The sequence below is a fragment of the Pithys albifrons genome, chromosome 1 (genome assembly GCF_047495875.1).
Source record: "Pithys albifrons albifrons isolate INPA30051 chromosome 1, PitAlb_v1, whole genome shotgun sequence".
NCBI classification, from domain to species: Eukaryota; Metazoa; Chordata; class Aves; order Passeriformes; family Thamnophilidae; genus Pithys; species Pithys albifrons.
Window position 1 is genome coordinate 66,349,520 of NC_092458.1, and position 14,108 is coordinate 66,363,627.

General features: G+C 36.7%; 1 protein-coding gene across 5 annotated transcripts in view; it reads right to left on the minus strand.

Moving 5' to 3' along the window:
* PAN3 (poly(A) specific ribonuclease subunit PAN3) overlaps positions 1-14,108 on the minus strand; it is a 78,787-nt gene that overhangs the window by 11,593 nt on the left and 53,086 nt on the right. For 4 of the 5 annotated variants that reach the window (XM_071553323.1, XM_071553329.1, XM_071553337.1 and 1 more), the window contains 3 exons: positions 13,995-14,096; positions 6,197-6,362; positions 5,704-5,791 (listed from right to left, as the gene is read on the minus strand). In XM_071553323.1, coding sequence (XP_071409424.1) covers positions 5,704-5,791; positions 6,197-6,362; positions 13,995-14,096 — 356 coding nt within the window. Of the gene's footprint in view, positions 1-6; positions 5,217-5,703; positions 5,792-6,196; positions 6,363-13,994; positions 14,097-14,108 lie in introns of those variants that run through there. The other variant, XM_071553346.1, reaches the window with a different exon arrangement.

Consider the following 14,108-nt stretch of genomic DNA (forward strand, 5'->3'; position numbering starts at 1 on the left):
CTAACAGGGAAAATACACACAGGTAAGATTCTTAGTACAGATAAATATTACCTATGATACTAAATGGTGTTAAAAAGAGACAGTTCTTTAATAACCTTAGAAGAATTTGAGCAACTAAAGTAAGTACTATTAAAATCACAGTTCAATATGATAAAGTTACAAGTAGTTAAAATGTACAGAGGAAAATCTGTCCTGACACCTAGCAATTTCTAGGTACTATATTTATCTTTGAATGATTAAAATTTGCCTATTTTTAGCTTAAGGACAGTACTAGAGAGAATTCTTTTGTAGGGAGTAGAAGCTCTGCAGAGGTTCTCCTAACCACCCACCTGCTCAATCCTGATGAGTTCAGGAGTTGGTAGCAAATAGAAAAGTCTTCTTAATACGAGATGTAGAAATACAAGGATTTTTTGTTAAAACAGAACCAGCATTTGCTGGGCTCATATCTTCTCATGATAGCCATCCAGTGTGAATTCCATCCTGGAATCCATACTACATTCCAGCACATGATGTTTCTATTTTAACAAATTGTTCAAGTATTTTCATCTCTGATGGCCAGTGTGAAAAAATTTGAACTTTGTGAAATAACTAGACAAGAACAGGCCCATATGGCTGACAAACGGCAACATCACGTTTCGTGAAGAAACCCTTAGCATTACTAAACACTTTCCTTAGAAGTAGAACTGCTCTTAAAAGATAAATGCTGGATATAGACTGCTTTGCCACAACAGAAAATGCTGCCAATTTTAATTAGACAGCCATAAGAAATGATTTCGAAAAGCTGCAACAGATTTTAAAGTCCACTGCTCAAAACAGGAGCCTAGTTTAGTAGCAAACAATGACATTTATAGCAAAAGCTAACTCATTCTTTCCATGGGAAGGCTTCCAACCGCACACAACTTGGCCAAACTTGAAACACCTGCAGTTTTCCATGCTGGATACCTGCCTCAGACTGAATTTAATAGTCAGCTAGAGGTATGAATTTAGGACTTTCAGGAGGGTTTTTCTAAGACTTTTTTTTTAAAGTAAAAACATATACTAATTACTGAGAATGTCAGCTCCATAGCCTAGAGCAAGGCCAAGCTGTTTAGCAGAGAATGCAGTCATACAAGGAACCCACCTTCTGTCATTCCTGTAAGAAAGGCTGAAAATTTGGCAGCACTGCAACATTAAAATTCCTGGTTAGAATTTGGCAGCTTTAGAAAAGTGCTGTGACAGTGAACATGCTGCAGTCTCCCTCACAGCTCTTCCACCTGGAGGGCATAACCCCACTTGCTGCCTCTGGCTGCAGCAGCTGACCAGAGTGTGCCCTAAAGCTGCATCTTCCAGGTGCTGAGGACAGGGAAAAATAGCAAACCTTTCCAGATCTCTCCGTGTCCCTGCTGTTCCCATATCAAGTTATGATTAAGCAGACCAAATTGAAAATGGACACACTATATCAGAAGTGTGATATTCTTGTAGCTAATGAAGACAGAAAAAGGATATGGAAAACAAGACAGAAATAAGGACAAAGTGGTGGGTAAGGAAGTGGGACTAGCATTTACTAGACTATTTCCTAAGCAACCAAGAATTTCTAAGTATCAGCATTCCTTTTTCCTTTGGTAAAGAAAACATACTCAGAGCAATAAACCCTGTTTTGGTGTGAACTCACTCGCTTCCATTACCAAGTAGCCAATTTGAGCAGCAGAGAACACTGCTATAATACTGAACAGAGGAATTTTGCTGATGCAGTATCTAGAGATGTGTCACTTGACACAATGGCATATTCATTGATTTTTTTTCTCTAAAAGAGACTTGGAAGAAATATGCTTTTGTACTAACCACAGCCTTACTTCTTCCTGCAATCCCCCTACTGTACTCTTACTACGTTTGAGCTTTTAGCAATTCCTAAGGATGTATCCTGTATAAATTCTGTATCATCACACAACCCTGAGACACAGAAAATATATAACTTCAGGCAAGACCCTATGAATACACAGTCTTCCTTTCCATGGGTATTTTTGTAATACAGACTGCATTAGATTTTTTAAATGATTGAGAACAAGTCTTACATTTAGCATCAGCCAGGAAATTTTAAATTCCACGTTTGTGGTGTTTTGAGCATTTGACTCACAATCTTATTTTTTTGTTTGTTTTGCAAACTACATATAACAGAAAAACTGGCAGACAGGATACAACAGACCAGTACAGCCTCAAACACACACTTTTCAAATTACAGCCAACGATTACCTCATTTTAGTCACAAAAGTGGCTTGGATTCATCCCACTTATTTTAGGAACCTAAACTTAAGCAATTCAGTCAAGAGTTTAATCAATTTAAGATTATCTTTAATTCTGTAAGATAATTCAGATTCTGAGTGAGCTGAACTGCTCTCTGGAGGCACTTCACTATTCACTGACAGCTGAAACACTGAAAGAAACTGCTCAATGTTTGAAGTTTTACAAGTGCGCAAAGACAGGCAGTCTGGGGAATCAGAATATCTCAAGTTGGAAAGAACTCAAAGTTCAGGATTTCTGAGAGTCAGACTACTATTTTAGAAGTGATGAAACTATCTTCCACTGACCAACATTCAGACAAGGTACATGACTTCCCAGAAACTGGGGTACACCATCCTTTCTGTAAGGAAGCAATCTCTGTATGTCCACTAAGCCATAACTTCCCCTCTGAAAATGTCAGCAGACTCAGCTCTTCCTACTTGTAGGCAGAGAAGGGCTAAAGAAGGCACACAAAACCTGCTAGACTTCCCTTGGAGCAGGGACACCAGAAATATATGCTGCATTTCTGTGATAGCCTTGGTAGTGCAAGGTACAGATCAACATTAGGTACAATCATTTCCTTGTTTATACTCCCAACAGTGCTTTACATGCTCCTATGGATCACAGATCTGCCAGAAAACTTTTGCTATGGTAACTATCAACACTGACTATCAAGTCATACTAAGTTGACTCTCACCTTGAAGGAAAACCTTTACATCTGTTAAGTACAAGCAGCTTTTTCTTCAAAAATGTACCTTGCATGCAACTAATAATAATTAGTAATTCAAGTCATAACTGTGACGTGTACCAACATTTTATCTCCTGAAAACTTTGTTAGTAAAGATTTTATTAACCTTCAGTTTATTGATAGCCCATTAATGTCTCCCTGTTATCATATGAATTTCAAATATGTCAAGTGAGCAATTTGAAAGTTAATTGCATAGGTACCCTTTGCTAATAACTTTTTTTATATTAAGCAGATATGTGCTACTATGTCAAATGCCCCAGAGATACCTCAACATTTTATACACCAGCCAGACATGTAAGCTATTCAAATAAATCTTACTTTTGACTCAATCCCTTTTACATAAACTCTTTAAAAGAAACATTTTTTGTTTGTTTATCCTGTTCCACTGATCAGTATCAGCTCATCCACACTGCAATTCCCTTAGAAGTATTTCCAAGTTCCTACTTGGAGTTTTTTTAGAGTCAATACTTGAGATGCCTCTTCAAACTACTTTATTTAAATTTGGGGATGTGCACATAAAATTTATTTTGGTTTGCTAAGTAGAAAATATTTACTTTAAGCAAAAGTAACCTTGTAGCTCTTGTTAAAACAATAGAAGATATGTTTTCTCTTATTTTATAAGGGAAAGGATTCACATGTTATTCCAAATACAGAAGTATTTATTAAACGTTCTTATTGTTTCCTACATCATCATTTACAGTTTTCTCATCTGTAGTTTGCAATTGACTGACACAAGATTTATGGATTGGGGGGCAGGAAGTGGTGTTCTGCAATTTTTACAAGTTTAAACCCTTGTTTTTAATGCAAGTGGCCACTTATATTCCATTTACTGCTTTATAGCTTCCCTTATTGTTGCCTTTAACTCTTAAATGAACATAGAGATTAACGTGTTCAACAGAGATTGTAAAGAACAATTGCATTCCCGTTACATTGTGCCTCACCAAAATCCTTCCTCTCTGTACTAGCAACAGAAAATAGCCAGAAAATAACAAATCCTAACAAAAATACCATCCTCCACTGAACACAGCAACAAGGAAATGCATATTAGCTGGGCAGTAATCAAGAGATAACCTACATTTTTAACAGTCACAGGAGTCTCAGAGGAATTCAGGAACTGGGTCATGGATCAAGAGGAAAAAGGACAAGCAGCAGCTGCTATTTTGTAATTTTATCTGGCTAGGGCAAACAAAGGTAGAAGATGAGAAATGACCCCTGAATTTCAAGAAATTAAGTCAGTCCAGCAAGAAAATGGGCATTGAAAGCCTAGCCCTTTTAAAGGAACAAACAAAAAAGAACAAAACACCGCATTTTCTAACAGCAGTTTAGATCTTCCAAACAATGTATTTGAGAGTACTACTTTTCTGGTTTAGCATTGCAACATGAACAATTTGAACATTATAAATGACAAACATGACAAACCATTCGCCCTAAATAAAACTAGGCATTAGCAAGTGAGTCAGCTGCCAAGTGTTGGGCTGCTGTGGTGGTAAGTGCTTTTGACAGATTTGTGTACCTGAAAGTATTTTTAGATTTGTACCACCAAGTACTTTAAACATTTCACTTTACTTGAATGTCAGTAATATCTCAGGAGGATCCCTTTCCAAACTGCAATTAAAATAAATTTAGAGAAGTACTTAGATTAAAAAAATAATCTTATTACATGTTTAGATATGGAATCCCTTACTTGCATATATTCCCATCTTCTTCTGCTGTTTCTTACTAAATTATTACCAAAAAACCACTGATAAGTTGCTGGGATATGTGTGGGGCAGGGTGGAAGAGACAATGAAATCTTTTGGTGTACTACTAGAAGTACACTGGAAACTGTTTTACTATATCGTTAAAAACAGAAGTTATGTCCTAGGGCATGGTCTCCAACAAGCTAGTTTCTGCTGGCCAAAGTTCAAACATTTCAGCTATTACTGGAAGACTCTCAATGAGCAATTTTCTCACAGTGAAAAAGCTCAATTAACGAAAATAAATTAAATCCAACTCTCTACTGTAGCCTTTCACTCCCAGTACAGACAGGGTATGCGATGACTGCTGAAGTAACGTACTTTACCCTGAGCAGAAGTTAAGGAAAGAGGTACTCCTGTACACAGGGATGCTCCAGATGACTGTGGAACAGTTTTTGTTAAGTCTAAAGAGATTCTTCTTAATTCAGGAATTATGCAGAGTCCATGATTCAGAGGAGCACAGAAAAACTAGGAGACTGAAATAAAGATACTAGAATCTTTTAGGAGTGAGGAAATGGCCTAAGTACAGTTAATTAAAAGCTCTCAGTCTTCTGTGAACAGGTATTCAACACTTAGTTATGTTAAAATAACAAAAAACAGAGCAAAAACTGTTGCAGAACCATTATTTTTTATCTCTATCACTAAATGTCAGATTTTTCTCTCCTTCACTTAGAAACTTCTCTTTCCAACCATTTCTGTTGTTAAACAGTAATAGTTCAACCTATTTGGTGAGTTTGCTGAAATTTTAGAAGACTGCAAAATGAGCATTTACATTTCTAAATTACAAGCAAATTTTAACAATGTATGGCAGAACCAAGATGAAATCAGGAATGAAAAAATACAGTCATTTAGAGATAGGTACACTGACCTACAGTTTCATTAAAAGTACTTGTTTTCCAAAAAGAATCACATTGGTTTTCACCATGCCAAGTCACCAACCTAACTACAGCACTGTGGTCTTACCTGAAACTGAGCCATTAATGCCAGTGGATTATTTTGACTGTTGTCAAATGTCAAAACATCAAAGATTCCAACACAATTAACTCGTAACCTTTAGGAACAAGAAGAGAAAAGGAAGAAGTGTAACTAAATTTTATTGGTTACTCAACTTTTCCTCTAGCATCCATTTAATAGTTTAATATGATAAAAAAAGTGCTTAGCAAATTACTATGCAGCAGAAAATACTAATTTTATTGTTTGATAAAGTGCAGTATTCAGTTTACAAATACATCAACAAATTTCAAAACTAGTGGGTCTGATACATAGTTTGGTGATAATGCATAAATCTTCCCAAAATATGCTTAAAAAGAACTTTAAAAAAACTGAATTACAAGCTATAGCACATTGCCTCATGCCAGTTAACAGTAAGAGAACCTAGTAGCTATTTCTGTATCAGGTGCACAGCCAGCAGCTGCATACAGACCACAGTAACAGTGAGGAGGAATGCTTCCAATACCTTGTTTTGCCTGTTACTAGAATCTTTGTTGGATCCATAACTCTGCATGCCAGTCCTGCCGTATGAATGGTTCGTAATGCAGAGCTGAGCTGCACAATATATGCCCATATCAAAGACTCTGGAAGCAGCCCAGCATGCTGCCGTGGTAGAGGTCCATCATGCTGACCTAGAAGCAAAACACTGTAAACATCAGTAAAGGGCTACTGTGCAAAAATCAAATTACAACATCTTGACTTATACAATTAACTCACACATTCAATTCATTCAGCTCAACAGTCCTCAAAAGACACATCAATTGTACTTTAATGGTTGGTTGGGGGTGGATTTTTCTTGGTTGGTTGGTTTAGGTTGAGTTTCTTTGGAAATGTTGAGAATTCATTAGGTATTTTTAATTTCACTCTCATAAACAGAGAAACTATGTTGATTTTTACAGTTTAGAATGAACAATCACTAACTACAAAAAGCACATGGTTAGAAACTGCTCAAAGTAGATGTTACATCAAAATATGCAGGTACTTCAATACTAAAAATGCAAGTACCCTGAAACTAAGAACATACACCACAATAGCTGCAACAGATCCCATTCTGCCTCCTTTATTGCAAGGAAGGCTTCCCAATTAAACATTCTCTATCATCTTAGAAGAAAATAATAACAAACTAGTGTCAAGTTAGATGGGCAAATAAGGAAGATTTGGTGACTAAACATCACTGAACACAACTCCACATACGTCCTGCTGTGCTACAGCTCCCTGACAAGTCATCACTGCCCATATTCAATGGGCCATGTGAAAGCACTACAACCCATACCAAACAGACTTGCAGTTCCTTTCAATACTAAAACTAAATCTTTGCAAACACACACTCAAATTCAAACATTGCAAACAGTTTCTGAGTAATACTGAGCCACAGATGACAAAATAAACTGTTATGTTTAATATGATGTGTGTAATTCAAAGAAGTTGCCGCTGTTTGCATTGCACAAAGTTAAAGCAGCAGAACAAAAGTATGTGCAGAGTAAGACAGTACATCTCAGTTTTACAAATCATTTCAATGGGTTGCCCTCAGTACTGATTTTGTTAATTTTGAGATCAGTAACATCATCAATATTAAGTAAAATCATGTAAGCATCTCATTCATTTGTAAACTAACTGCACTCTTCTCTACACATTTATTTCTTAGGGTTTGGGTTTTTTTTCCTTTTCCTACAGGACAATATCAATATCTGTGCATTTGATCAAAATAAATGTGTGTGTGCTTGCATGTGTACACACACACAAAACATATGCATAGTGAAAAAAGTGAATTACATTAATGAAAATCTATTACTTAGAAATTTTGCTGACTCTGGGATTATGGGCTGGGAATGTTCCCAGCTTTCATTTCTGAGCTTTCATTTGTCTGCTTTTAAACTTTAGATCACTTTTCAGGTTTAAAGTGCTTTGGTTGAGATTATAAAGATCAAGGCACTGACTCCTCTAAAGAGCAATAATCTTGGCATGTCTACTGAACACTGAATATAATGAGATACTCTTTGTTTTTTCTGGCCCCACGAGTCCTGATAAATAGTTATGTAAATCACTTCCCACAAAACCAGCATACCAAAAGTCTCACATAGTAGACTTTTTCCATCCTAATTCTCTCCTTTTCAGCACGACAAAAATTAAGATATAAAATGACTGAGGAGGGATAACTTCCTTTCTCAGTCGAAGCTGTTTCTCTACTCCTTGCTGTAGAATACACTTCATATTTGGTAAACAGCAGTTTGTGTAATACGTTTAACAGGGACACACATGGATACTGCAAGACAGTTACACTTGTATGAAATAAGTAAATCCAGAATAGCAATGTTGCTATAATATCCCAAACAGAGAGAAAAAACAAAACCTGGGAGTTATTTTTCTGCATGTGCAACAGCACTTACCCTTAGATTTTCAAATAAAAGCAACGTAACCAAGAGAATATTCAATTGAGCCTAACAGCTGAAAGGCCAGAGTTTGACATAATTTCTCCTCCTCTATCAGAAAATCTCAAACAACACTATTTTACTACTGGAAAGACTCACTTGAGGCTACAGCCAAATCTGGGCTGCTGCTTTCACACTGGTTGGCTGCACCCCATGTTCACACACACTAAGGGTACAAGCTAAAACACTGGAAGAATCAGTTTTGAAATGTTCACTTACAGATGTATCTATTTAAAATACTCAAGACTTAAAGCAATTTAGTTTGCTGTAATGCTGACAATGAAATATTCCCCATGAAGCTCATCAGGCCTGCCACAGATGGCAATTGGGCAAGGACCCAAGGAGATGAGACCCAAAAGCTTGCTCTTCAGGCAAACTACACAGTTGAAAGTGCTGAACACAATGAAAAACACCACAAGAATATAAGCAACCTTTATCAAAGTTATCAGAATATTATTTTAAAAAGTGGTATTTTAGAGATTTCATTGTTCATTTGCAAAGACTTCCCACCACAGGTTGAATCCACAGCCACAACAATCAAAACTGCAGATTCTGTTCTCCCCATCTACTGCAGGGCAGACTTGCCTTTCATCTCTCTGAGATGCAGAACACAGACACTAATGGAAAAGATTAAAAATTTAAGAACTGCCATTTCAAAAACACAGGTTATCCATTATTTTTCCTTAACCACATTAGGATCAACATAAATAAATAAAAATGCTGACAATTATTTTTAAGTTCTGTGGTATGTTGTTCTCAATGGAACAAAAAATAACCCTTTATACTTGTATGCATGTGTACACTAAGTTTTTGCTTCTTAAAAGAAGTATTCAAATGACATTCTGTTCTCCAGAGAAAGTATAAATCCAGGAGTAGTCCTGGAGAAGAAAGGAAGACCTGGGACCACCAGCAGTAAAAACACTGAAAACATGTTAAGAAACAACAATTCTCATGCAGTTATGAAAAGACCCCCAACATTAGAAGTACAGTGATTTAGCTGTTTACTAAATTGAATCTCTCAGGCTTGTAAAAACCAGTATTTCACGTTGAGAACTGTGAATTTTTCAGGGTTTACTTGGTGTTCCTGAGTTCTCTTACTGAAAAGTAAGATAAATGCAGTAGTCTTCACTTCTCCTGAGAAACCTGGGCTTTAGTTTCCATTTTTCAATATCCAAAAAGGTTCTGAACTACCACAGTACAGCAGTACGTTTTGTAAAAAACCTGAAGATACTGAAAACTTGAATTTACTTTGAAAGAGTTGCAGCTTTTGGCAAAGGTATTTTAGGATAATTATTATTCAGATATTTTGTCTTCAACAACATCACGCTGACTTTCAATATTCATATATTCTTACTCTTCATCACAGTCTATTCATCTAGCCACCACACAGCTTATTTCTTTTTCAGTGGAAGAGGTATTTTATGAAGAAAACATTTAGCATCTGAGGATGCAAAAACTATAAAGTCAGCAGTGAAGTCCATTTTTGTGCATTACATACTACTATGATTGTGTCAAAAAGAAAGCAAATTTCCCAGACCGTGTTTATCCTCATTAGAAAGTATTTGTTTGCTGCAGAGCTGATACTGTGGTGCTGGAAACTCCTACTAACAGCACACATCCCAACATTTAATTTCTCAGTGTTTAAAAACAGACCAAAGGACGCATCAAAGGCATGCTTATCTCTGCCAGCCACAAAACCTCGTCAAGACAAACTTTACTGGCAGTTGTGGATAGTTACTGTCAATTTGCCAGGATTTTCTAGCTAGTAAGCTTTAAGATACATACATTGATTACCATGTAATTATCAGACTCTTAAGAGTAACATTTCAGTACTTTTAGGCTAAATTGTTAACACAAAGAGAACATATTTTCTGCAGAGATAATGCACTAACAGGTACTATAATCTGAAGCTGAGAAATATTAGAAAGGCAGATGAAAACCAAAGTGTTCCAGAACAGAGTTGATGTTTAGAGCATAAAGTGTATTGAGGAAGTACAAGAAATGAGAAGCAAATAAAAAGGAACTTTTCAAATTAATGTACTCCAAGTAGCAATTAACTGAAAAGTCAAACTCCTGATTTTAAAACTTGTGTAAATTTAATAATATATGACAGAACAATATTGGATTATCACAGTGTACCACCTGAAGAAAGAGGAGATTTCCTTGCATAAAGAACACAAGCAACAAATTCTACAGCATTCAGAAGTCAAAGACATTATTTACATTCAGAGTACAAAAATAAACATAAGCTGCTATTTTTCTCCCCCACTCTAAATCCCTTTCAAGATAGTTCCATAACATGGTCTGTAAATCACACGGCAAAGAAACCCCACCCAAGACTGACCACACTGACACCAGTGACATGCAAGACAGCCATGTAAACCATAATCCTAATCTTTTAACTGTCAAGGTCTTCTGTGCCAACTGAAGTGTTCAACATAAATAAGGTTGCATACCTGAAATCAAATTCTCTGAGTTCACTGATCAGGTTCACAGTGTTGTGCCTCCTAAAACCTTTAAAAGCAATTGTACTAATCTGGGTCTCATGCTGCAGAGTACCCAACTTCCATCCATTCCCCTGCTTCTCTTGGGAGTCTCCTCTAGGCAGGCAGACGGCCAAGAAACTCTGTGAGGGGATGGAGAAAGGATCCGTGAAGGCAGGCAATTCTGAGAAATCAAGTTATAGGTATGCAATCTTATTTTTCTCTCTTAAATTGCTCCTTCTACCAAGGACCAGACTAGAAAGCAGCAGTTACCAAAAAAAAAAAAAGGCCAAAGCAAAGATGTGCAGAAAGATTTGGCAAAATTTGGGGTTTCAGGTGACTTTTTCCCTAATTTATCTAATAAGAGGATTGGAAGAGCAGGTAATGAGAAGCACCATAGGGAAGAGACAGTTATCTTCCTTATATATCCCTGTAGAAACAGCTCATTTTAATTAAATAATACTTTGGTTTGACTCAACAGAAATTGAAGTCTTACTTCCCAGACCATTCCTGTCTATAGAAAAAATTTTAGTAGGCCAAATAAATGGTCCAGATAGCCCACTAGCCTGTTTCAAAGGCATATACACTAAAATCAGCAGAGTAGCTTGCAATGAATTCCGAAGTGTATAAACATAAACAAGTAGAATATTCTATTAGCCTCCAATAATTTGCAGCCCAGAGAACTCCTGAGGTAGATACTGTGTCTTTGCAGTTAACAGTCCTCAAGTTATTTCTCCTCCATTAGTAAGCCCACTTTCCCATTGAACCCAGGCAAGCATCCACAACAACCTGTGAAAAAATTCCATGGTTTAATTATCTTTAAACAGATTTTAAATTTGCTACCTGTCTAGTTTCATCGGTCAGTCTCTAGTTTTAGGCTGGAAGAAACAGCACATTATTGTTATTCATTTCTCCTTTATCACAGATGATTTTTCAGACACCTAGCATATTCCAGTAATTTTAACGCCATGATATTCCTTTCCATCTTAAAAAGCATGAAAAGTACTATCCCATTTTGTTGTTCTTCATAGAGCTGTTCCATGTCTTTGATCATCCCTGTCACCTCTTCTCAACTTCCTTGCTGTTCTTCCACACTCTTCAAAATACATAAGAAGGACCACAACTACAGATAGGAGTCTGTCCCACACCCACATCTTGACTATAATGTCTTCCATTTCATTGTTTACTATTCTCTTAATCTACAAAAATGTATTTCTTATTTACTGCAATTAAGCAAGAGGATAGTATTTTCCTTAATTTACTTAAGTATGGCCCCAGATCTATTAATAAGTGGCAACATCCACAACAGAGGCCATCATTTTATGTTTAAATCTAGAGTTACATTTTTCCTTTGATCACATTCATTTGTATTACATCACCTGCTAAATTATTGCTAGGAGTCCCAGTCTTCTAAGATCCTTCTGCAATCCATTACAATTGGCCTTTAACAATTCAAATAATTTGGTATTACCAGCAAACTCTGGCAGACCATTATTTATCTTCAGTGCAAATAAGTCAATGTGTTAAGAAATACAACTCCCAGCACGTATTCTTGTGAGACCCCAACAGTGATCTTCACTCTTACCTGTTTCTTATCTTATAACCAAGCATTAACCTAACTGAGAACTTTCCCTTACCTCATGGTTACTTAGGTTCTTTTAACGACTCTGTTGGACTTAATTGAAAAGCCAAGATCTTATCTATTAGGTCTTCCTTCAAAGAACTCTAATAGATTAATGAGACATAACTGTCCTTTACAGGAGCAAAACTTAATTATTTTCCCATGTGACAAAAGAATGTGTCCCCAAGAATTTTGTTACAGCTTCTATTATTTTATTTAGAACAGACAACATTCTTCTAGAGATACAAAACCATAACAAGGACTGATTTACATGGAAATTGAAAACCATGACTGGGAAACACTCATAAGTCTACACGTAACAGTCATTAACCTGGTGGTAGATCTTCCAGGTCTATCTCACCAAATTAGTTTCACATCAGGCTCATGGAATCTGTAATTGCATTTGAGATTTGCCACAGGATATGACATGTCAAACTAAGGTTTCCTCTGCCTGAGATATTACCACCAAAACCAGCAGTGAAAATCGAGTTCCAGCTGCACTTATACTGGTCAGCTCAGTGCAAAGCCAGTGAGAATTATTCAGTATATAAACTATGTACAAGTCTTTGAATGTATTCACACACTACTAATCCATTATACTCTGATCTTAAAGTTAGCCAGTAAAGTTTTACATCTGAACCTTTGAAACAGATTAAACTCACAGCTAAAAAGGTTCTAATTCCAAAAGGCACAGAAAGAAAAAACCTTAGCTTCTGTTTCTCTTCACATGCTGGCAGCTTAGAGACATTTAGGAAAGATCTACACTAATAAAAAAACAAGGCCAAGTCATAGTCCTCTGGTCCTCCCTACCTAGTGCTGGATCAAATTTCAGGGTTGGTCCTACATCAAACTGGAAGTTGGGGCCAAGTTGCTTCGAGGGTATCCTCCTATCCTAAGTCTATGATTCCATTCAACTGCGACCATCTCTCTCTCTGCATGGCCCTACTGTGTTCTAGATAAGACCTGACTGGAGTTTGTGGGATTCCAGGGGCCATGAATTGGTCCTAATAGGCAGACTGATTGGCAGCATACTGTTTTGGAGAGGAAGAGGTGTTGGCCACAAGGATAGGAGCTCTACCAGGCAACCTGCTGAGCCACAGACCATTCTGTGACACATTTATGAATGTAGATGTAAGCTTTACTGACTCTATAGCTGATATATTGAAGCTATAAACACGCACAAAATAAAAAAGTCAGACATATGATGTGAAGTTGGTGTCTGAAAAGAATGAGTTATAGGAATTTTTCACTCCTTGTCTAGTACTTCACGTTTTAAGCCGTAAGATCAAACACTGCCTAATTAGGCCTCATAATACCCAATGATGAAAAAAATAGAAGTGTAGGACACCTGAACAGCAAGAATCAAATTGACATTGCATGTCTTTCACAACTTCAGAATCACTGCCATTAAGTGTTAGGTGTTACCTGGTGACAGTCTTGGAATCAGGACAACAGAGTTCCTGGCTGTCAATTCTGTTCCAATTTATTTCTCTTTCAAAGAACTGTAATTCCCTTACACACTGACATCAATTTTATACTTGTCTGTTAATTTAAAAATAAATTTTACAAATCAGAGGTTGAAGAACAGTTCTCTCATACCAATCAGTTTATGACACAACAGAACTGGTTAGCCAAAAATTTAAGTTGAACAACTATTTCTGACCAGATATTTACTGCTTAAGCATTGGAAACAGTGTACAGAAGTATTGTATGATAATGTATTTTCCTTACCCCACTTCCGCTTTGTGAAATAGGAATCAGCATTAGGGTCATTGAAGTGTCTGCTCATCATGGTCTCTCCTCCAGCATGAAAATCATACGCAAACACAAGAGCTTAAAAATAGA